Genomic DNA, 24,316 nt, shown 5'->3' on the forward strand with positions numbered 1-24,316 from the left:
TCATCATCTTCCATCTGCTTTTCTTGCCAACTCAGTTGCATATGTGCCACTTTCGTGCTGTGCTCTATTCTTTCACTATGTCTAGAAAGCAAGGAGAAAATACAGTATATCAAAGACAAGGGAAATGTTCCTTATATACATTAGCCTGTGGTATTTTTTGATTGTACAAAGTACCTGAAAAGATCTTTGAGATAAAATGGAAGATTTGTTTTAATGTATACATGAATTTTTATTCAATAGTCATCTTTGTTTGCTAATATTTTAATAACTAAAGATTGCTCATTAAATAAATTCATACAAACTCAATACCTCCACATCCCAAAAAGAGAAAAAGAACACCAAAGCTTCTGTGTCCTTTGAGAGGAAAGCAGGATTGTAACAAAATCACAGAGTGGTCCCATGATTGATTCTGAAGCTGGCAGTAGTCAGACATGGAGGGTTTTAAAAGGGACTGGGCTTTTTAGAAACATTTTCTACCATAAAACGTTGATCCAGTTCCTGCTGCCCTCAAACAAATAAACAGACAGGACACCATGTGCTCGCTCAAAAACTGCACAACAGCTGGAGATGGAGATGCATAACACCAAACTCTGGGGGCTTTTGGATTAGTTTGGTTTTTTTTTTTTCCTTTTTAAGTGCTTTCTTCTATTTCCCAAGAGAATCTGAAAAATCAGACAGAGACAAATACACCATACTGTAATTTCTGCCTCTAGTCAGCCTGGGTAAAACTCTATGTCTCAGGCATGTCCATGCAGTTTTGTGGTATGTGTTGGCTGGTCCAAGCAGCAAGGACAATTTCTGGTCTGGTAGTAGAAGCAAAAGGAAGAAATGCCATTTTTCTGTTGATGGCATTGTTTTGCTCTTCAGCAGATAAGCTTTTTCTGAATATCTCCAAGATTTAGAATTTTCTTTCTCACACTTGACCCTTTAGCAGGGTCTGAACTTAAAGAGAGGTTTTATTGGGATTTTTGTTTTTAGCTTCAAGGCAAGAACTCCCCATGAAGGGGTTCATTTGTTTATAAACAAGAAAGCAAAAGGAGAGCTTCAAACCCAGAAAAATCTGGAGTGGGGAGGGCAAATGCTAAGAACTGTTTATGTGCTGCCCTTGTCTCCATCGGTGACATGACAGTCCCCTGTTCACCGCACCAAAAAGCAGCAGAACATGGATGCCAGCACAGAAAAATTACCCCAGCCTAGTTGACCCGTGTCATGACCAGGATCAGACAGATGCACATCAGTAAATTGTTCTCTAAATCTTCCTCTCTGTCCTTCAGTGTTCACCTTGTGTCAGGCTGCACTGGATTATTCTATCTTCTAGCAACACTAAAATGCAAATAAAATTAAGCAGAGAAATGTATGTTGGATGTGCCCACCAGCCACACCAGGGATAGGGCATTCAGCAGAGGATAATTTATCCCCATGGAACCAAGCTGTCAGCTGTATGCAGCAAAATGGAGAGCTGGGACACTTAAAAGTAGTGGTGGCTTTGAGATTTATTTTTTTCTTGGTTTCATGTTGCATGTGGTGTATTTTTTGAGGTCTTCTTCTTTGTTTGAAGGCAAATTTTAGCACTGCTGGCTTACAGAAGCATTTGGGACACGTTCCTGGACTTTTACTTTACTCTGCTTTGTCATTTTCTGTTGGCAGAACACGATACCCATCTGGCACAACACTGTACTTTGTGCTATGATTCTGACTGCTGAACTTGGAGAAGACAATACAGTCTCAGGACTACATTTTATTATATTGTGTCTGGCTTAAAGGGAAAAAATAGTAGTCATCACCAGGCTTGGTTTTCCCTTTCTTCATTCAGAAATGAAATGTGATAAGTGAAAGTGCTTTTCATAACGAGCACGTATCTGACAGAGTGCATTGTGCATTCCTAAATTAAAAGGAAATATTTGAAACTAAAATTGCCTGCTTATGTAAATCCCTGTTGTCTATCTTCTCTCTGTCATTTGAAAGACATTTTCAAGGCATAGGAACTCTTCCAAGAATATATTCAAAGTTTTTTCACAGTTAATTGCTAACACTGCATTTTGAACCGTTTGATGTAGAATCACAGAATCATAGAGAGTCAAGGGCTTGGAATGGACCTTAAAGATCATCTAGCCCCCTCCCCCACTGGGACACCTCTAGTGGCACGGACACCTCCCACTAGACCAGGTTGTTCAAGGCCTTACCCAAATTGGTTTTGAAGACTGCCAGGGTTGGGGCATTCACAACCTCCCTGGGCAACCTGTTCCGATGTCTAACCATCCTCGCAGTAAATAATTTCTTCCCAATATCTAATTTTTCCTTCGTTCAGTTTGTAGCTTTTACTCCTTGTCCTTTCACTACAATTCCTGATGAAGGGTCCCTCTCCAGCTTCCCTGTGGCCTCCAGAGCAAAGCAACTGAGTCTAGCTGCTCTCACAAATGCCTACACCAACCAACTCCTTACTCTGTAAATAATCAATGAGGGACCAGAATGTGTTTTCATCTGAATTAAGTCATGTAAATCATGCTAATATTGTGTAAATACAAACACATCTGTAACAGTGAGTTAAAAGTATTTCTTGCCATGCATGTTGGAACACTGGTAGGGTGATTAGATCTGTGTGTTTTAAATACTTTCTTTTCTCTATTTGAATGAAAACAGGAGAATAGGCTTCAGTGTGTTTGAAATGTACAGAGCAGAAATCTCAGTGCAGTATGCAAAGGTTTCCTTTATACACCTACATGATCTTCTGGTTCAGACGCTTCACTAGAACATGAAATGAGCATTCTCCTCCTCCCAGAGCTTCTCATGGAATTTCTGTATCATTTTGGCCTCATTGCTGGGGTACCTTGATCTTCTGTGATGCACAGTGTGGATCAGAGGCACTTGCCTTCCTCTACCCAGGGGAGTATTTATTTATCTGCTGGGACTCAGCAGGCTCCATTTCCACCCACTTCAGCTCCAGGGCTGGTTCCTTCTCTTGCAAATCCCCTCAGGAAACCCAAAAGGGCAATCTGCAGAGCAGCAGCAACTCAGAGCCCTCATATCTCCTCCTGGTGCCTCTTGCTGTGGTTTTTGGGAAGCACATCCAGTAGTGCTGTGCCTCCCACCCTGTGTGGTATCAGTGTGATGCTGTTGTGGCTGTGCTCCCATCCTCTGGGGTGAGGCCTGGGGCAAGGGCAGCAGTGTGGGGAAAAAACATGGTGCAGCCAGTGTGAGGAACTGGCCACTTGTGGGTGCAGCACAGAAATGATGGAACATGCTTGAGGAGCTTGTTTAAGAACCTAAATAATTCACAACCCACTTCTGCCAATTAATACATCCAGTGCAGTGAGTGGAGCCAAAAGACCATTTTGTACTGGCCAAAGAGCTGCCCCAAAGTCTCAGTCCTTGGCATGTTGTACTTATTGTAGAAATTACAATGGCAAAAAGAGAAATGTAAGTAATGCAGGATAAATAAAAGACGGACTTGAACCCTCAAGGAAGAGAAAGGTATTTTCATTTACACATTACTGGTAATAGTAACTCCAAGAAAATTAATTATGCATTCAGATCTTGCACATCATACATAGTCAGACTTATTCCTAAGTGGCATATTATCAAAATTTCCAGTGGCATTTCAGCTGTTCATTAAACTTTACTGTAGGACACTGTAGGACGATTTATTACACAGCTATAAAAGCAGCAGTAATCATTATAAATGCAAGCTTTCAATATTTCTTTCTCTAGGTTTAAATCCCTTTTATACTCTTTTTTCCCCCACCACTACATCTAATGAAATAGAGATTGTAGCAATCAGTAAGCAAGGAGCCACCTCCTTCAACAGCAGCCAGTTACCTCCTCTGGTCTATACAGGAGAGGGAAGTGTTCACAGATTGAGATAAGTAGCCCCCTGTAAAATACAGTTCTGGATTTGTGTCAAACTAGCCAGTTGCATGGTGAGAAACAAAAACAGAAATAAAAAAAAGGCAGCTGTGCTGAGGACCCACATCTGAAAAAAAAAGGGAAACATCTACTTTTAGGAGGAATTCCTTTGTTTTAAGCAGAGTCGCGAAAATACTATGCAACACTAATACACACAGAAAATTCATTTCTATACTCTTTGTGGTGGCTTTCCATGCCACTTCCATGAGTATCTTACATGATCTTTACTCTGGCTGCCACAGCAAAATCTTTGTGCTATGGATACTTGCTTTATTGGTTCCACTCTTTAAAGGCATGTGCCTCAGCAACTGCAGATTTCTGTCTTGCAATATCTGTGCACTGAATCTTGTGATGTGCTGCAGTCTTCTTGCAAGCTCAGCTAATCAGTGGGCAGCAACAAGCCCCAGGTGACGTATTTGACTAACTGGCATCTAATCAACCTGATTTGAATTTTGCATGTCACATATTGGCAACAAACTGTTCACATCATAATCATAAAATACGTTTTGAACCAATCTAGGAAATGCATTTCAGGCAATGCTGATCAGTTTGCAGATCTGCAGCATGGTGAAGTAGCTCACATGCATCAGAAAAATTATGTCTCCTCAATTATTATTTCATTTTTTTTTAATTCAATAACAGGCAATAATTTTTATTCCAAGAGTTACATGGTTAGTGTTAGTTACCAAAATGCAGTAAACAAACGTAACCATTAGTAACAGTTGACTTTTCACCACTTTTTCTGCCTTTTTTTGAGTTGTTTGGAGCACCACTTACTCTGATGTATAAAGAGGTTTTGTCACGTGGAATCAAGTGGTATAAGGAGTCAAAGAGTATGGAAATGGCTGTTGTATTATACTGTATGGACAGTGAAAATGGCAAGCAAAGGCTTTCTCTTCATCCTGTGACAGGAATATCGGGTAATTAGCAGAAGTTTATGTATTTTTATTAGGAAGTAATTAGCAGTCGGAGAATATGGTATTGTAGAGATGGCCTAGGTTTTATTACAGTATTGGATGATTCAGAATTAGACCCAGTTTCTGAACTACTTAGGTGAGTGATTACACAATGGAATTGTCCTCCCAAAATGCATTGACAATTACCAGAATTGTGCATGCCACTGGGAAATTGCTGATACTAATTACCATCATTAGATACTTGAATACAAAATATCTGCAAATGCTTCAGGAATTAGACATAAAATGGATTCTCTTCTTTCAGGTCAGCTGTGCATGTATTTCTAAAGACTAGGAGACAAAGATTAAGCCTGTAATTAGGTTACAGATTTTTCTTTTATATACCTGTGAACATCTCTATGAGATTTACATTTTAAAATGGAAAATTTAGTTAATATTTTACTTAGTTTACTTTGTGATACATGAAGAATATTTAAAACTCAAAAAATACATTGACGCCTCACCCTTTTGATACTTTATTAATTGATGAGTTCTTTCAAAAGACATATCCCCCAAATTAATTGTATTTCATACAAGTGTATTCCACTCAATTTTTGGGACTCACATCTTTGTAGGATGCCTCAGGTTGGGAAGACAGCACTTAGCCAGTACATTCAGAGGATAAAGCATCTCACAGGTGGAGGATTGTTCTAGCTGACTTAGCACATAGGACAAGAAAATAGCAGAAGCACAAATTCCCTGGGGAACACAGGGGGAGGGGTTTTTGTTCGGTTTTGATTCCTTGTACATCTCACCTGTCACTTGTATTGAAAAACTAGGCAAAGTTATCACTTCAGACATACAACTGTGACCTTTAAACTTCTAATTTGACATAGTTATGTAAAGCTACTTCCTTAGCATGCATTTTGTGTTGTGGCATGTTGTGTCTTAAGCCAAGTCTAAAATAAAATTTAAAGCATATCAAACCTTATCAGGTGCCCTATGCTGTTGGAGTGATTTCCCAGGTTAATACATACTATGAGTGTGTTTTGCATGGTTTATATGATTTGTCTGCCCTGTTGGCCCATACACCCTTGAAAGCCCCATGAGAAACAGTCCTGTTTCATGAGTGCATACTTGAGAACATGTCAGATCACATCACCAGCAACATTTTGAGATGTGGATGTTAATTTAATAAATTTAGAATCATCCAGCTGATCGAAGTATCAGGCCTGTTCTTTCTTTACACGCCTCCCCAGCAGGTTTTGATGGTTGCTGCATTCATCTCTGTAAGGCCACAGGGCTTTCTCTGCTGCTCATCTCTGTGGCTTCTCTTGCTCTTTTAAAATCAGTTTGTGAAGTCACTTCAGTGTTGTCACTTCAAAAGTCCCACATGGTGGGGGGGGGGGGGGGGTCGCTGGAGCTGGATGTTGTCATTGTCAGTACAGTGTAAAATTTTTCCGCTCTGCTGTCAGTAAAGAAAATGAATGTGATTTTGCCATTATGCTTAGATGTGGTTTACGGAAAATGAAAAGGAAATCCTTTCCATTCTTTTCTCTTCCTTCCACCAAATAGAAGGGTAGCAAAATCCAAATAAAAGTACTGGCATTGCCTTTATTTTATAAATATACAAGAACTGTGTCATGACTTGTTCAAGTCATGCTGTTCCAGTGAAAAACATCTGGTTATTGTCACTCCTGGTGAGGTCGCTTGGATTTGATGGAATGTCTTTTTTCTTCCTTTCTTTTTCTTTTTTCCCCACCCAAAACTCCCAGGATATCCAGTGAACACTCGCCAAAGCTCCAGATCCGGAGCCACAGTTACCTGAGGGCGGTGAGCGAAGTCTCCATCAACAGGAGCCTGGACAGCCTGGACCCCGCAGGGCTGCTGACCTCCCCCAAGTTCCGCTCCCGCAACGAGAGCTACATGAGAGCCATGAGCACCATCAGCCAGGTGGGTGACCTGCACCTGGAGACCCACTGTCACACTGGACACTCCTTCCAATAAGAGAAACTGGATTTGGCTCACCAGCACTGTCATTGAACAGGGTTCTTAAGGATCTTGTGCTTAGTACTGCCAATCAAAAATTTTTGAATACCTCAAAAAAAAGTTTGTATGCTGACTGAGGTGCTAATTTAAAATTAGGCTGTTAATAGTTGTATTCCACAATTTTAATAGAGATTTTATTTTATGCATTCTTTACTTTGTGTACCTCCAAATTTTTCACCTAAATAGTAGGAATATTACAGGATATGTATTAAGTGAAAAGATCTGTCTGTATTTTTGCCCTGAAATCCTGTAAGAGATCTTCATGCTCCTAAACAAGAAGAAAAATGAAGTTCACTGTGACAGATTCAGTTTTTGTGTTTTAATTTTATAAAATAGTCTGTCCTTGCATTCAACACGCTTGTACAGCTGAGTTCATAGGGAGCAGATCTGAAAGAAGTGCAAAAGGGCCAGCACACCACAGGGCAGAGGGCCAGTAGTTCATCTGCTACATCCTCTAGTTCCTTGGTATGATTTTTGGCTTGTTAGCTTAAGTGGATCATTTGGGTAAATCACTTGGATGAAAGAATTTCCTTACACTAGTCCAGAAGTGCAGCATGCAGGATTTGTGGTGCCAGATACTGACCCCTAATGACTGGCATACCAAGTCATCACCATGTCAAAAAAAGTGTGCGACGTCAGTGACACCAGGACTTCAGCTATGGCCATAACAAACACATCTGCTATTCAATATGGAGCTGTAGTTTCCCTTTCTGCAGTCTACTATATTTAGACACTTCAGAGTATTTACCTGTGTATTTGCGTAGTGCATGGGCTGATGCTCTAAAAGGAGGGTCAAGATGTATCTGGGAGGAAACAGCACAGAAATTCATGTCTCAGAGGCAACTACATGAACATTAGGTCAGGTTTCTTGTTTAGCTGCACACTTAACACACAAAGCTGTCAGCCAAGGAGTGGTTATCATTTGCCAAGGTGAACAAGTTTTTTAGTTTAAAATGCATTAATTCAGAGATATTTGCTTGAGGATTGGATATGCTCTGCTAGAGTAAGATTATTCTTTTTGTTGTACTACCTACTACTCTTCCGTGCTTTTTTAAATATTTTTCTTTGAAAAAAATATTTTTTGCTCTCTGAGATTTTTCAGTTATATATACAAAGACTCCACAAAACATTTTTCTTGGTGACATTAACGTGGAAGAGAATTTCTAACGGGGGTTTTTTCTACCTTCCTAACATAGTCATATCTTCTCCTGCTAACTTGGTCTTGTACATGCTTGAAAACTAACAAAATCCTCAAGTGATGGTTTCCATCTGCATGTTTCATACAGTGATAATTATTGGGCTTTAATGCCAAGCTCAGGGCTCAATGCTCAGTTTAGAAACATGAACATCCATTAATAATTAAGCCAAGGTAAATGGTTTCCGGATTCTTAAGACCTGTAGGAAGTTTTTGAATGCTCTTTAACCACCATGAGCACAAGTCTTTGTCACCACCTAGTGTCTGCTGCACAAAGGGTCTAAGGATTCCTTTGCATCTGCTCTCAGCCAGAAATTTAGTTCTACAGACATTTTTTCCCAGCAGCAAAGCTGGTTCCCTTACCAACCTCCCCTTCCTGTGTTTGTTACCCTGCAGCTTTCCAGGCACTCAGGTTTTGTCAGTGTGATTGCCTGTGGGTTGCATTGATAATGTACAGGGGTTAAGCTGACCCTTCTTGTTTTTTCCTCACCACACAATGAAAGTGTGAATTTTGTTTTACATATAATGATCACAATGACCAAACATTCAACCTCTGCCGTGGGCCCTGGGTCACATAAAACAGACACTGCTATGAGGCCTTCAGGCTTCTCACCAGTTTCAGAAGAGCCAAGAGCCCAAACTCTGCTGAATCTTTGCCAACACCTCTAGACAGAGGTGTTTATACATTATTTTTCCCCCTCACGATTCCTGCTATGGGATGTCCCATTTATCTTTCTTCACGTGCAAAGGGATCCTCTAACAGGTGCTGGCCATTGTGTCACCATAGCTTGAGAATGTTCTAATGACTCCACATGACATTTGCTGCTAATTTTTCTTTATCAGAAAGAATTCCTGGGTTAGGCTGCCCTGCTCTCTGTCTGTGCCACCTTATCTCTGTCCTTTGGCTGAAACAGTTTCTCCAAGCATAGGCTTTTTATGACAACAGGCAGTCAGAGTAAATAGCTATGTTTGCAAGCTACGGACAACTCAAAGATGTGCATTTCACCTAAATCAAAATGGATTTCTACTCTGGAAAATTTCCACTCTGTCTCATTTCTCCCTCCTTTCCTAAAAATAAGTAAATTCGTTTACTTAATGCAAATCCCTACGACAATAGGTGTCTCTTAATGCTCTACCATGTACGTTTGATAAGGAGGTTAACACAGCTACTCGCTGTAGTATTCTCCAATTCCAAATTAGCAATACAAAGGATAACCCTAAACTTACTCCAAGTAATATTAATAAAATTACAATGGGATGACACAACTTATTAAAGATCCCATTTGCACTTGGTGACCACCCAAAGACCACATCCCACCAGTGATGATCCACATTTTGTTTTATTCTTTGCAGAACTCTGGTTATTTCTCTTGTACCCTGTTGCACAGTAATTAGGGTTTGTGTGGAACATCCACGCGCGGGCTGCACTGACGCTGCTGGGTGTCTGTCTGCAGGTGAGTGAGATGGAGGTGAACGGGCAGTTCGAGTCGGTCTGTGAGTCGGTGTTCAGCGAGCTGGAGTCCCAGGCCGTGGAGGCGCTGGACCTGCCCATGCCGGGCTGCTTCCGCATGCGGAGCCACAGCTACGTGCGGGCCATCGAGAAGGGCTGCTCGCAGGACGACGAGTGCATATCGCTGCGCTCCTCGTCTCCCCCGCGCACCACCACCACCGTGAGGACCATCCAGAGCAGTACTGGTGAGTAACACAGAGGGAAACCCAGAGGGGGATGGCAAGGGAAGATACTTCCCAGTGCATTTCCATCAGATCAAGCCTTTCTCCGCCAGATGCCAAGCCCTTAACAGAGCCTTGTGTTTCACCAGGGAGCTGGACAGACTAATCAGCCTCAAACCACACACAGACCAAGGCTGATGCCTTTGATATGGTTCCTTCTGTGTCCAAGCTAATTTATTCTGAGCTAAAAGCAGATAGAAGGGAATTCCAAGGTCATTTCTCGTCTTGCTGTCCTCCCCAAAAGAGCAATCACAATTTGGCAAGGCTGAGCAAAGAATGCTCTGGGTTGGCAGTTCTGCTGGCTGTGACCAGCAAAGAAGGGTCCCTCTGATGAGATCTACAAAGCTGAAGTGAGTGTATAAATTACTGGATGTGGTTTTTACTGGCTTGAAAAGACTGTTCCAGCTCTCTAGGCTCCATCTAAGATGTGAGAATGAAGAAAAGAAAGAAGAAGCAGTCTGCAGGTCAAAACGTGCATGTTCACATTTTGCTGTTACATTCTTTCTGCAGTTCAAACTATTCAAGCCTTGCTAGAGGAAGAGGTTTCAGTGTAAACATGAGACTTCTAACCTTCCTTTTAATGTTTGAGGTTGCTTTTCTTTTGGAAATAACCATGATGAATGTCAGATTTTGTCACCAAAATCGTGCTTAAGGGGAAGAAAAACCAAGTAAAACCAAATTCCGAATCTGCCTCTCTCATTCAGGAAAGCAAGTGGCAGGAGCCATTACATGTGTGTGCTCTTCCCTGTGGCAGGATGAGAGAGAGCCTCTTTCTTTTGACTTCTGTGCAACCATTCCACTGTTTTACACAAGCTTCATTTACTATTCATATACTGTTCATATACTAATCATGTTCTTGACTAATATTGACTATTATACGTATTTCACTGTACCTGCTCTTTTGCTGTATTTTTTCATTTATGTTTTCTGTAAACTTTTGTCCTTCTGTGTGTTATCTCACAGGTGCAGTTGTTTATGCCTTGTAAGTCTTTTTGAAAGCTGCTTGTCAATTGTTCTATGTCATCAAAGAACACTTTAAATCCTTTTACCAAAAATGTTCAGCTAAATTAAAGATTTTTCTAAAAGTAGCCAGTTTAAGTACTGTTGGAAATATATTGGCAGTACATCACAAACATCAAAGCATTTTTAACAAATACTGCAGAGAAGTTCTCATCTAAATCACTAAAGAAATAGTATTCACATGACAGCATTCCTGCTATAGAAATAGCCCTTGTGAGCACACAGGGTTTGCATCAAACCACAAAGACAGGATTTGCATAAGGTGTGTGCTACTTCATTGTGTGGTATTAGTTTGTGTCAAACATATTCTGAGGCAAAAGCTGAAGGATGGGAGTTTTCAGGGATTTTTCAGTGTGCACTCATCTTTGTTAAATCGGCTTGGGTTGATCCCAAAGAGGGTTTTCTATTCTGTGAGAATGGCTTTGGTAACACTTTTCCTTTATAAAAATATTAATACAGAAGAGAATAACTATTTTTCATTATCTCTATGTAAGAGGTTGTTTCTGTTGCTTAGGAAAATGATGCCCGTGTTTGGGGATGGTGGTGTATAAATGGAAAAGGTTGGCTGTGTGTGCCAGCCAAAAATGCTGAAAAACATGAAAGAGGAAAATCTGTACTGTAAACTATGTCTTGTTTATGGTCCCTTTTTTGCAGTGAAACCATAGAGGCCTGATCTTTTCTCTGGGTAGCTGGCTTTATTTAAAAAATCATATGAACAAAACTGTGATATTGAAAAACATAATCCAGTGAGTATGTCTTGAGTTATTGCTTCTGTAGTCAGGGTGTTAAAAGCAGAGAGGAATGATTTGCAGTGCTCTCTTTGGACGTACATACAAGCATTTAAAGATTGCTGTGGATGCCTGTTTTCTGCTGTGGGAATTTTACTGAGTTATCTTTTTCATTTTCTAATTCTTGGGCTCCAAGGGCCCATCCCTTCCACTAGTAGCCTTTCAGATAATTTGTCTCTTTTAGTACCTGACTTACATACCACTATCTGCTTGATGGGTATTAGAATTGAATTAATTATATTCAAAATCATCTATATTGACTACCTTGGTGTTGCCTGTGCCTGGCTCACAGAAGAGAAACAGGAAAGGCAGTGTTGATGGTTTCTATTTATGTCTACTTCAATAAAATGGGAAATGGAACAACAACTAGGCAGACATGAAGAAAGGAGTACAGTATCTCAGGTTTATCTCTACTGAGGTGATGTTGCAAATGTTTTTGTGGAGACATGGGAGCAGTTACAATCTAAAAATGGTTTTAACATCCCCAAATAACAGTCCTACTGCCCCTAAAGCATCCCTGCCTGTTCAACCAAGAAAGATTCCTTTCATCAACATTAGTGATACCCTCAAGAACATGGCTTTTAATTCACTAATACCAAGGCTGTGATCATACACTGATATTGAGGATCTCTTTGCCAGCTGAAAGTCCAGGGAAATGCCAGCTTGATGGTGGAAAAGACAGGAGAGCTGTGGGTTTACTGGATTCAAAATTGTTCCTCTAGAGCAATGATCCACAGCTTTCCAGGGCATCTGGATAAAGCAAGAACTATGGACAAAAATCACACTTTGCCTGTTAGCCTTTGCTGTTGGGGTGGCAGCCTCAGGTTTTCATTTCCTTTCACCACACAGCGTTGGCAGTTTAGTTCTGCAATCAGGAATTGCAGTTGTAACTCAGTTCCTGAGGATGTGCCCAGTCTGACAACAAATCTGTGCACTGACTGTGGCACAGAGCTCAGCTGAGGGTGGCTGCCCACCTGGTGGCCTCTGCAGCCTGCACTGACCTTGTGCTGCTGTGGGGACACTGAGGGGTGGCTGCAGCTCGATTAAACTGAGCCCCAGTGTAAAAATGGAGGTGGAGGCACAGACCTGATGTCACCAAAGGGGTGAAATGTTACACTATGAGTGGGGAGGAAAATCTTAACCTCACCAAGGTCTGCTACCAAATTTCCTCATAATGTCCAACCTAAACTTTCTTGGGCACAGTTTAGGACTAAGTCCTCTCATGCTGTCACAGTTTGCCTGGGACAAGGAGTCAATCCCCACGTGTGAGTCAAAACATACAGGTAATGATGGCAACCACCCAACCACAGCTGAAATGCAAAGAGTAGGGTTATTTCATTACCTCACCCACATGGCTGGGCAGCAGAGACACACTGGGACATGGACTCTCTTGGGCTTAGTTCATCCTAGTGAAAAGGCACAAGGCTCCATTAGGTTCAGTTCATCCTAGCACACGGTGGGGGGGAAGCGCTGCCTGCCCCAGGCATCAAGGGCCTTGCACATGTGCAATTTATCACAAGGCTGTGCTTTTGTGATATTTCACTTCCAGCAGAAGGCTCAAGCATATCTGTGTGTGTTGTCTCTACATGGGAATTCTACTTCTCGAAACCAGCAGAGGATGAACAACACGGGGCATAATAAATGGACACTCATTCCCACTCTGACATTCTTAGCATTCCCAGCTGCAAGGTCACTTTGAGCAAAAACTATTCCCTCCTTGCCAAATCTTCCAGTTTTAACCCTTTCCTCCCAACACCCCACCTGGCTACAAACTCCCCTTATCCTTGGTTTTAAATGAAGGGTTTTGGAATGAGGAAGAGAAAATGCAATCTTGACATTTTATATGGAGTTATAAATCACACACGGAATCACTGGGTTGGAAGAGATCTTTAAGATCATCAAGTCCAACCCAGCCCTAAAACCTCAATTAGACCATGGCACAGAGTGCCACATCCAGTCATAAACATATCCAGGGATGGTGGCTCCACCACCTCCCCAGGCAGACCATTCCAGCATTTTTTTTATCACCTTTTCTTTAAAATATTTTTTCCTAATATCCAGCCTATCATTCCTTTGGCACAGCTTGAGACTGCATCCTCTGGTTCTGTCAGTTGCTGCCTGGAGAAAGAGACCAACCCCACCTGGCTACAGCCACCTTTCAGGAGGTTGTGTAGAGAGCAATAAGGTCACCCCTGAGTCTCCTTTTCTCCAGGATGAACACCCCCAGCTCCCTCAGTCGTTCCTCATAGGGCTTGTGTCCCAAGCCCCTCACCAGCCTCATTGCCCTCCTCTGGACACACTCAGGAGTTCTGTGTAGTAAGCTCTATATCTCAACTGTGTCGTGCCTTGAAAGCTAATCAGCTGAAAAGCTCTGTTCACCCTCATATTTGCTCTCTCAGCATCAGTGGTACCCATGGAGGCATCCTGACTGGGGCCATCCTTGGGAGCAGGGCTGTGCAGGCTGGGAGGCAGTGCAGCCCTGAAGTGCTGACATATGTTATACACCATAGGCTGCACTAAAAATTAACACCCAGGTCATTTGAGCTCTTCAAAGGAGTTTAATGAGCTGTGAGTTATTACATAATTTGATCCCAGGTTATTTGCAGATGCAACTATTGTAGCTGAAGCGCTTCAGCCAACAAATCCAGTCACTAAATAAGTAGCCTTTTAACACTTTTAAGTCTGTGAATCATTTCAATGAGCTTGAAGAATGCAGTAATTAAGAAACAATTAAATGTTATAGTCTAAAGAACATCTTTCTCCCACATTTATTGTGTCTATGTTTCTAAACTTTCCCAAAGTAGCCGTGCATGATGCTTTGCTGTAAACAAACCTTATGACATTGTGAGGGCTCAGGCATGGGCACACATGCATACAAATATATAATATAGTATAATGTACAAATATGTAATGACATCTCTCTAGCAGAGCCCAAGTTGTAACATCAGGAAAAACTCTGCCCTAGATTGCAATTCAGTTCCTATCCCCCGTAGAGTTAGGGGAAGAGAAATATCAGTTATCTGCAGCAATGCCATCTGGTGATTCTCAGTAATATTACACTTCTGCTTAAAAGCAAAATAAATAAAAATCCCAAGGAAATCATGCTGTGTAGTCAGCAGGTTAGAGAAGGACAGAGAGTTACCACAGGATATGCTAATTGCAGTCTTTCAGCTGAGCAAACCATTTTCCTTCCATTCATTGGAACATCTGATCAAGACAAGTCAGGTATTTTGTGAAAAATCTCTAAGGGGCTGCCTAGCTAATTAAAAAAAAATAAGCATATAAAATGCAAACAAGTCTAAAACCTGGCTTGTGCCAGAATTCAAAAATAAAATCAAATCCTGTGGATAAGGAAGCTGTAACTGAGTGTATGCCAGATGCGAGTACTTTGGATTCTTCAGAGCTGTCCTTTCAGAGACTGCTCTGTTCAAAAGGAAACAAAAAATTAGTATTTCACATGTGATTTCCAGTTGAAGCTAAGGTTGGTTTCTGGATCTGTACCAAAATTAGGATATTTCCCCAGAAGGTCTGAAGAAATGTAACTACATTGAGGCCTTCAAGCAGATGTTGAAACTTAAAATAAATCTGAGGATTATAGAAAACTGTTTGACAAAGAATTTACATGGTTCATTTCCTCTCTTTCCTTGAGTAATCCTAAAATGTGTTCTGCCTTTGGATCTGCGATCAAATTGCTTAAATCAGCACTTTAAAATATTTTCCTTTGCTAATGAGGATCTGACCTTGGAGGAGAACATTATTTCCAGTTTCAGAGGTGTCTGACTGTAGCTAGTACGAGTTTCATATCTTCTCTCCTAGTAGTCAACTTGATGAATGTTAAGCTCCACATCACACCAAAACCCACCATTTTTATGAAGGTTTTTAATGAGAAATTCAGAAAGGGTGAGAAATGGACTTTATTTTGTAGGGCATGGCCTAATTATTTTTTTCTGCATTTGAAAACTTAGTTTGGCGGAATTTACAGCAGTCTCCAAAGTTATAAATGTGTTTCAAATACAGGGAATGAAAAACCAATATTACCCTTTGGTATTCCATCTCTTCTTAGTATTCTTATTCTTTATTTGCTTGGTATGCTTCTAAACATTTGGGCTAAGGTTCATAGTGAGGTAAGAATGTGAGAGAGACCTTAATTATTCGAAACCGCGAGCTTAAAATGTCTTGAAGGATTATGTTGTCTTACTTTGTGAACACTTCCAGAAACACGGAACAACTCTGCTATTTTGTTGAGACAGCACTTGTTTGGTTGACTTCTCCAGCTGTCCAAACAACTTGGACATCTCCAAGGTTGAAAATGGGTAAATCATACTCCTGCCCCACCAACTCTGCCAATGTCTGTGTTTCTCTCATGCTGGGGAGTGCCATGCTGGGCACACACGTGAGATGCGGCCTCACCAGGACTACACCTCCCTCAAGCCTCCAGCTGTGCTTTGGCAAAGCCTGGCACACTGACAGCATCCTCAGTGCAGGGATACACTGCTGTGTGCTGCTCAGCCTGCTGCTCTGTAAGACCCTGGTGGCCTTTTGAGATGCTGGGAGTAAGATGGCCATCAGACCTGAGAGCTGATAGTCTCAAATGAAATGGGAAAAGGCATGATTTTAGAGGAGAACTTTAACAGAAATCCCTATTGTTCTATGCAAAAAACTAGTAAGTGTATTTCTTATCAAGTGGAGCACAAATAAAGAGGACACAGGGATTAGTTACTTAAAATGTAATGTTTCATTATGTGTTAATTTTGCATTAATTTTGATTCAGATATAAAAATTTTTGTGGAAGCCTTTTGCATATATTTGTATGGAATATGCTTAAATTCATTTTTCCATTAATCCATTTCTTTCAATACTGCACACACAAGTGATAACCTTTTCAGGTGTTCAGATTTACACAGCTCTCCCTGAAGGTGTACAGAGTATGTTTGGATTTGAACTCTGCTTTAGTTTCAGACTAGGTAGGTGTGTTACCAAATGCACCACTACTGGAGATTTTTGTAGGGATGTTCAGGACCCCAGTTTCATGGAGACCTCCCAGTGTGCTAATGCAGTAAGAGAGTCCTCATCCCATGATTTTGTACCCCACTCCTGATGTGCACGTTCTTGTGGAAGTGCCCTGATGGAGTCTGCAGTCATGCCTGTGTATTACAGCACCTGAATGCCCAGCACCTATCTGGGAAAAAATGCCACTTGATGTACCATAACAAATGCACAGGAAGTCATTACAAGCAAAAGAGTAATTTAAAAGTTGTTCTGCTGACTGAGCACTGCATGTCTCACGTCTCATTAGCTGAGAATTAACATTTTTCTAAGCCCATAAACAAGCGTGAAACCTCAGTAATTTTGCCACAATCCAAGACGCGATGGTTTATGGCACACAGTCTCTCCTGCTCGCTGCTACAAGGCAAGTCTGCCCTTTGCCAGCAGCTTGGGCTGGCTGACAGGTCTCCCTCAGACAGGGGCAGCAGTTTAGCTCAGGGCTGGTGTCCCAAGAGCAAACTCAGGACAAGGCTGGTGTGATTGCAGCAGCTCTGACTCAGCAGCCTTGTGTATCTGTGGTTTTGGGGACAGTTACCTGACTTGAACACAAGAGTAGGAACCAACTTTCTTTGAAATATGCCTGGAATCACATCACAAGGAAGCAGGTTTCCCATAGCAGCACCAGCTTGTGATTGCAAACTAATGGGCGGAATATGCAGCAGGATAAAAAACCACAGTCATTTTTCATTTGTAAATTGTGAGAGGGCAATATAACTTTTATCCCAAAATGTTGTTCTCAGGAACTGGTCATTGCTCTTATTCTCAGAACTCTGAGGACTAGAGATACATCATTCCTTAGCTCAAGAGTAAATAATTAAATTTTCCCTTTATGGAAAAGTACAACAAAGACTGGAATCTTTCTTTGTTCCAGCTTATTTCCATTGCAATGTTTTTGTGATGGCAGTGACAGAAATGAGCTGAATCGGTAACTGAAGACATGCCCCAATTTATATAATGGGATCACATTTTGAGTAATAATTCCTGCCATTTTCCTAAAATAGATTCATGTGCTTTTAACTACAGTTTTCTTTTGGAAAGCAGGACTTAGGCCTCTTTCCTGAAGAGGCTGTGCTTAATTAATATAGGCAGTGTGTAAAAATAACTCAGGTTTTTCTTTTTAGTTTGTGCTACTGTCCAATCTCCAGTCATTTGCTGCCACTCACCTTCACTAAGTTCCACATCATTCCTTTCAGACAAACCTCAGTATTTTGGTTTTCCCCAGATATAATACTTGCAAAGCTCTCTTGAGCCACAGGATTTTGCAAGAAGTTACAGATGAAATACTTGGTGATGATGAGCTTTTTAAAGTGACTGAGTGATTTTTGATTTCAAAAAACTAAGAATTTTTAATAAGTGTGTTTAATGAGTACAGCTCTACAGGGCTCCTCTTGTAGTACAGCAATTTGTTTGGAGCCATTATATTTCATCATGTCAGTAATTCCCATTTTGGAGCTCAAATATGATGTATTAGGTACTGAATAGTGTAAATAATTGCACATTTTCATGCTTCCTAAATATGTGTTTATGCAACAGTCTAACAGTAATTGGCTCTTTGAAGCTATGGAAGACTATGGGGTGCGTACATTATTAACCACTTTTTGAAACAAACACTGCTTTGTTTCCTTAACAATATGACAGACAAACCCAAAAGAAATGTGGCAGCAAAGAAAACTGCACATTAAAAAAATTGCAGAACCTCTGAAGTATACACAGAGATATGATTTACTCTCTTTATTTCTTGCTATTACACCGGTCTCACTGCACTGCTTCTTACAATGCTCAATAAAAAGCACAATGCAACCAAAATACTGGGATCTGGAAAACAACTAATGCTATTTTGCAAAGAGGAACTGTCTCACTGCCATCAGAGTCTAACAGTTCCCTTTATCAAAAGCACACTGTAGGCAGATGTTGGTAATCTGTTCTAATGCCACAACCTTTGTCTGGCCTCTCGAGGGACAAATGGATGTGTTGGTCTTTGGAAATTGTTTTCCCTTGCTGAATTTAGCTTTGGTCAGATGGGAGAGGGCTAAATTGCATCCCACTTAAAATGCAGTAAGCCATCTGAGCTGAACAATTCCTAGTTGCTTTGATCAAGGATTTGAACTAAGCTATTAGAGAAGGGAAAAAATCCTAAAAAACAATAAATAACACGACAAAACCCTCTACTGTGACAGATGTCTTGCCTGTTCTGTTGAGGAAAATGCCTACCTTTTGTCTCTGTACAGTCAGGATGATGGTGTCTTGATAACCATTCTCTTTCTTGCAACAATTTTCAAATTAATTCTGTCTTTAGCTAAAGTAAAATGTAGATATGTATCCCACTGGGAAGGTTTAGATGAAAGTCAGAATATTGTAATAGAATAGCAAAACAAATGCTGGCAGTCTATTTCTGTTTTGAAATTTTTTTCTCTCAATTTCTTTTAACTTTCTTCTGAAGTTCACGAAGAATCAAATAAAATTATAAATATTTGTGGCAGAAAAAATCAGGGTCTACTAGACCAAAATAACCAAGCTATGAATAAAACCCAACTCCTCCATAAGCCTCAATCTGACTGCCTGACAAAAGTCCTAAGAAAACCTGCTGCTTTCCATTTTTCATGATGGGTAATTTGCACCCAAGTGACAGAACGAGTTGTTACCTGGTGCCCTGTCCTTACACTGTCTTACCTCACACAGCCCCCTAAACGCTCATGTGACATTTTACCATTTGCCTATTTTATTTAAAAAGGGGGAAGCAGAAGTAGCAGGTTTCCAGAGATATGGAGAAGGGGTGAAAGGAGGTATTGCATCTGTGTTGGAAGCTCTGACAGTGGGGCTGCTAGGGCTGCATGGTCTGTTCTAGGTGAAGTCAGTTCCCATTTTGTTACATACTTCCAAGGAAGCTTGTCTTGCCCTATTTGGGACATGGCTATGAGGGAGTTGGATCATGTTAGAAGTTAGATTAATGCACAGCTAAGACCAAAATACTTACTCTCCTTTCAGGAAGAAGAAAAAAGGAAATAAGTAAGGACAAGGACATCTTTAGTTGAGATTTCCAATACCAACACCATCATTCAGTCTTCCTAGATCTTCCTCTAGGATTTTGCCCACAGCCAAAAAGCTGCATCACGTTCACCGAGATGCATACAGTGTCATTTTTCATAAATAGGCAGCTGTGTTTAACCTCACATGAGCTACCTGCAGGGTTAATCCTTAAACAGGCACTCCTGGTCCACACAGACTCTGCAGCCTGCAGCACACCAACATCTGTTCCGGTGTCTACTTCCACAGATTGCACATGGCATTAGGAGTAAGAGCTCCCTCCCATAATCCAATTTATATTGCCAGTTGTCCCCTTTTCTGGGCTTCAGTTATGTGCTGCAGCCCTGAGAGCCTTTCTCTATTTCTGTCAGTGCTTCCTGAGAGCAGAGGAGTTTATCTCCCTTCTGGAGGGTGCTCACTGCTGCTTTAGCCAAGGAGACTCTCACTGAGTGCAAAGGTTGCTCTCATGTCCTGTGAGTTTGGGTGGCATAGTCAAGGAATACCTGTAGGGTGAACTGAACCTGAAAACATGTGGGTGGTCTTTTTTTTTTTTATTTAATAGAATACAATAGCCCACCCTATAGGTGACAAGCACCACTGGAGAAAATATGTATCTCTAAATAAGTAGCAATTAAATCTTTTACTCTTTTTTTTTTCCTGATTGAACATATCTGCTTTCATTGAAGGGCAAAGAGTTTGATGGTTAAGTAAAAAAAGATGAGAAGAATTGACAAAAGGGGAAGGAGAAGGACAAAGGAAAAATACAGATTTTGAGTAGCAAAGTTGAGTTTCATAAAACAAAATTGTGGCCTGCACTTCAAAAATCATTTGGTATGTAGACTTTCTCTGTGTGAATAGTTGATGGTGAGAAACAGATGCATGGAGCTTTGAACTTGAATTTTTCCAAAATACTTTTTCTTGTTCCTTCATCATGTATGAATTGGTGTGTAGACTAGGTGGATATGATGTGCTATCTAGCACATTTTATTGACGCTGTTTGAGCTCCCAGTATAGACAGTTTTTGACATTTATTTTGGAACATATTTTCTGGTTGTGATGAGATTCCAGTTTTCCTGCAGGCAGGAGATATAGAGGGATATGAAATGGTCGTCAAGTTAATGGTGTCCAGAATCCCTTTATTGCCTTCAAAGGGCTGGCAAAACTAGTGAATGGAAAATAATGAACATGACAGATAAGTAGGCACTGGATAGAAAGCTTGAATAGCTGTGGGAATTTTCAGGACCACAGCAGCAGTGTTGGAATTTCATCAAATGAAGGGGAAAGCTTTCCCCCATCTGTTCTGCAGATACATGTCTTAAAATATTAAGTACAATATTGCAGACCAGGGCAGTCTGTTAAGTTACAAAGCTGAGACATGTCTTTCTTTTCTTGCAAAATTTGCCCACTGAGGGTCCAGTTGTGTAAGGTGCTGAGTGTCCTCAGCTGCCACCATCATAGCATCAATTCATGATTTCTGTATGCCTGGTGTCACAGAAACATCTGGCTCCTCTATTTCATTGCCAGTACCTTTACAACCAGAGGAGTCTGGGCAAGAGCATGATCCTGTTGGAATCCAGTTTAGGATATTTATTTTAGAAGAAACAAATGGAAGCTTTTCCAGTCCTTTTGCTGTTGAAATCTTAAATTGGGCAATGAGATTCTAGGGCATAATACAGACATGGCTTGCAAAACAATTTCCAGGGAATCTTTTCACATTTTGGGGTTGGGGTTTTTTTTCATTTTGCTACTAAAAAAACCTAGATCCTGAGAAGTGACAATGGGATAAATTTACACTTCCCCTTTCCTGCAGTAGCAGGCAAATTTGAGGCAGAATAAAAACTGCTTTTATTACCCAATGTCAGGATGATTTCTGTCACATCCATAAATGGAAGAGATTGAATGGGCCACTGTATCTTTCCTTCTTCATGGTTAACAAGGAAATCATGCTCAGCAGAATAAGATGGAGGAATACTGGCTGCCCTGTTGTCCATGACACCATGTTGAGAATTGACCACTACCACAATATTTCATATATGTGCGCTAAACAATGATAAAAATGACCACCCATTGCAAACTAGCATGAGTCCATTAAAGAGGTTGTTTCTATTTGCACTGCAATCATGTGCACTTCTCCCAGACCCTTTGTTATTTCCTCCTCTGCACATTAAGTTTGGAGCATACTTGTCTTTTGAAGAACTGGCAAACAACGAACTTTGCCAGCTATTGCTGATGTGGAGAGGAATCTTCACTCCATCTCCACACAGCTGCCTCTCCAGCAGGCATGGAAGAGTGTCAGGAACTCTCTTAGGGTGGCATTCTGGCCAATGCCTATGCAGATGCACAAGAACAAAATAGTTTTTACCAAAGCCAAAATGTATGTAATTGAAATTGTCAATTACCACCACTAATTTCCAAAAAAACCCCAGTGTGTTTATTGAACAACATAAGTGTGGTAATTGGGAACATGTGACATTAATTATGGGTGCAGGATTAGGCATACCCACCTGGTCTAGGCTTCCTTTTTCTCACTTTCAGCATGACATTAACTTAATTAATGTGGGGCCTGAGGCACAGTCAGCTTCTGACACTGAAGTGTACTGGCTGTATCAGCATAATCTGGCATCATCTTTTACATCTAATTTTATTCTCCTGAAAAGTCTATTATTATTATTATTGGAGCATGACAATATGCTTCTTAGGAGAGAGAAAAAAGCCCAGGGAAATTATTAATTCAAACCGTCAGCAATATCTAGCTCATTCATATTGTTATGAAAAACATTTCACTTGTGAAATAAAACTGGTGCATGTTTGCTTTTTGATAAAGTATCAGGAAGAAGTGGGTATCTTTCTGCTGGGGCAGTTTGTAGAAATTTTGCAAAATCCAAATTAGTATACATCTTCCTAAAATTGCAGTAAGTTATAAAATTATGGCTTTTCATCAAAAAAAGGAAAGTGTTGTATTTCTGAAATTGGATTAAGTGAAAATAAGTTCATGTTGCAAAAGTGGTAATGTCATTAAATATTTTATAAGACAAGGCCTGTTAATGCCTTTTGTGCTGCTGATGCACGTCATCTGCCAGTCAGCTTTCCACTTATCCTTTAGCTGCTTTGCTGATTCCTATCAGTTTGTCTGCTTAAAATGTGTTTTATCAAAGACTTTTTATTTCATACACTTTGATTCATCTCTACTCTCAATGAAGATTTCCTATTTAACTCCATTGAATTAATATTTTAATACCTGTTGAAGTTGAAGGCAACTGGCATGTCTTCTCCTGGAGCTGTATTTACACTGATTTCTCTGGTGCAGTCCCTGATGACTTCCCACAATAATCAAGACTGAGCTGTTTGCCATGCTTCACAGAAGTGGTTAGTTAATGAAGATTTGTTTGGGGACAGGCTGAAGCTAATGGCATGTCTCATTTCCTCAATAAAAACTGCTGTTTAGTAAACTGTATCTGATGACCTCATCGCGCTCAAGTCAGTCACCATTTTTCCTAGGTCACTTATTCTGATTTTTACAGATAATGGCTCTCCAACCATTCTTTAATACTGTTTTAGAGAAAACTAATGATGTGTCCATAATTAATCTAGTCTCATAGATTTTTATCTTTCATATTTTGCTGCCTATGAAAAATGTAGGTATCTTTTAGTTTGTCAGCCAGCAACACCCCTCCAGAAGTCAGACTACACGCTCTTCAGACAGTATTCAGATGCCCATCATTTATATAGTCATATTTTATATCTACTAAAAGCATTATGGCATAATCTTACTGCTGTGCAACATTCCCCAGTGTGCATATGCACATTAATCACCCATGGCTGTAACAGTCATTTCCTCTAAATTTTGCCCATATTTTAATTTTTTTGTTTCCTCCAGTTGCACCCTTCTGGTTAGCTTGAAAAAGAATTCTCTTTCAATTCCCAGTCCAATCTGTTGTTGGACAAACAGGGCAGCTCCAGCAGACAAGTGTCATTCCTGTCTGAAGAAAGGGAATGGGTTACAAGCAGGAAGTGAAGAGGAGATGACAGTGTTCAGCTCTGGCAATCTGAGAGATTTTTCTGGGTCCCTACTAGGAAATCAAATTTCTTTTTCCTTTTTTTTCCTTTTGGTGTTTTAATTAGTAGAATTATAGTGAGGCCATCTCAGCTGACCAGATATGGTGGCTTGTAGAAATACAGCCAGTTAGTCTATATATACAGCCATATATAGAAATAGAGCCAGTTACCCACCCAGTCATGAACTCTGAAACCATCATGTTTGCAGCTTCTGAAGTGGAAGAAATGGGGATAACTAGCACAGACTGCATTTAAAGAAAGAACATTGCTAATCTGTAAGCATACAATACCAGTGCTTTTTTCCTAGTTCTTTTAAACTGCATATAATTATCCTTCAGACAAGCTGTCCTTTTTCACAGCTTCTTTCTTTTGTTCCTTTTTCCTCTGATTCTGTTCCATGTTGCTAGTTTGAATAATTATGTAACTGTTTCTGATTTTTGGAAAGGATGAGCACTGAGGTGGATTCCAGTTGTGTATCTGGGCTCACAATCCCTTGGGCACCAAACTCAGCTGTTGGCCCATGGGCCAGCAGTGCCCACCTCTCACCATTCTGTTGGTGCTGTTTCACTGCACTCAAGGGCACTCAAGTAGCATCAAGGGCAATCCCC

General features: G+C 40.6%; 1 protein-coding gene across 8 annotated transcripts in view; it reads left to right on the forward strand.

Moving 5' to 3' along the window:
* Positions 1-24,316, forward strand: part of DLGAP1 (DLG associated protein 1) — a 407,137-nt gene that overhangs the window by 305,067 nt on the left and 77,754 nt on the right. For all 8 annotated transcript variants that reach the window (XM_058041385.1, XM_058041393.1, XM_058041401.1 and 5 more), the window contains 2 exons: positions 6,575-6,752; positions 9,498-9,738. In XM_058041385.1, the coding sequence (XP_057897368.1) occupies positions 6,575-6,752; positions 9,498-9,738 (419 nt within the window). The remainder of the gene's footprint in view (positions 1-6,574; positions 6,753-9,497; positions 9,739-24,316) is intronic.

The sequence above is a fragment of the Melospiza georgiana genome, chromosome 1, assembly GCF_028018845.1.
Source record: "Melospiza georgiana isolate bMelGeo1 chromosome 1, bMelGeo1.pri, whole genome shotgun sequence".
Classification (NCBI taxonomy): domain Eukaryota; kingdom Metazoa; phylum Chordata; class Aves; order Passeriformes; family Passerellidae; genus Melospiza; species Melospiza georgiana.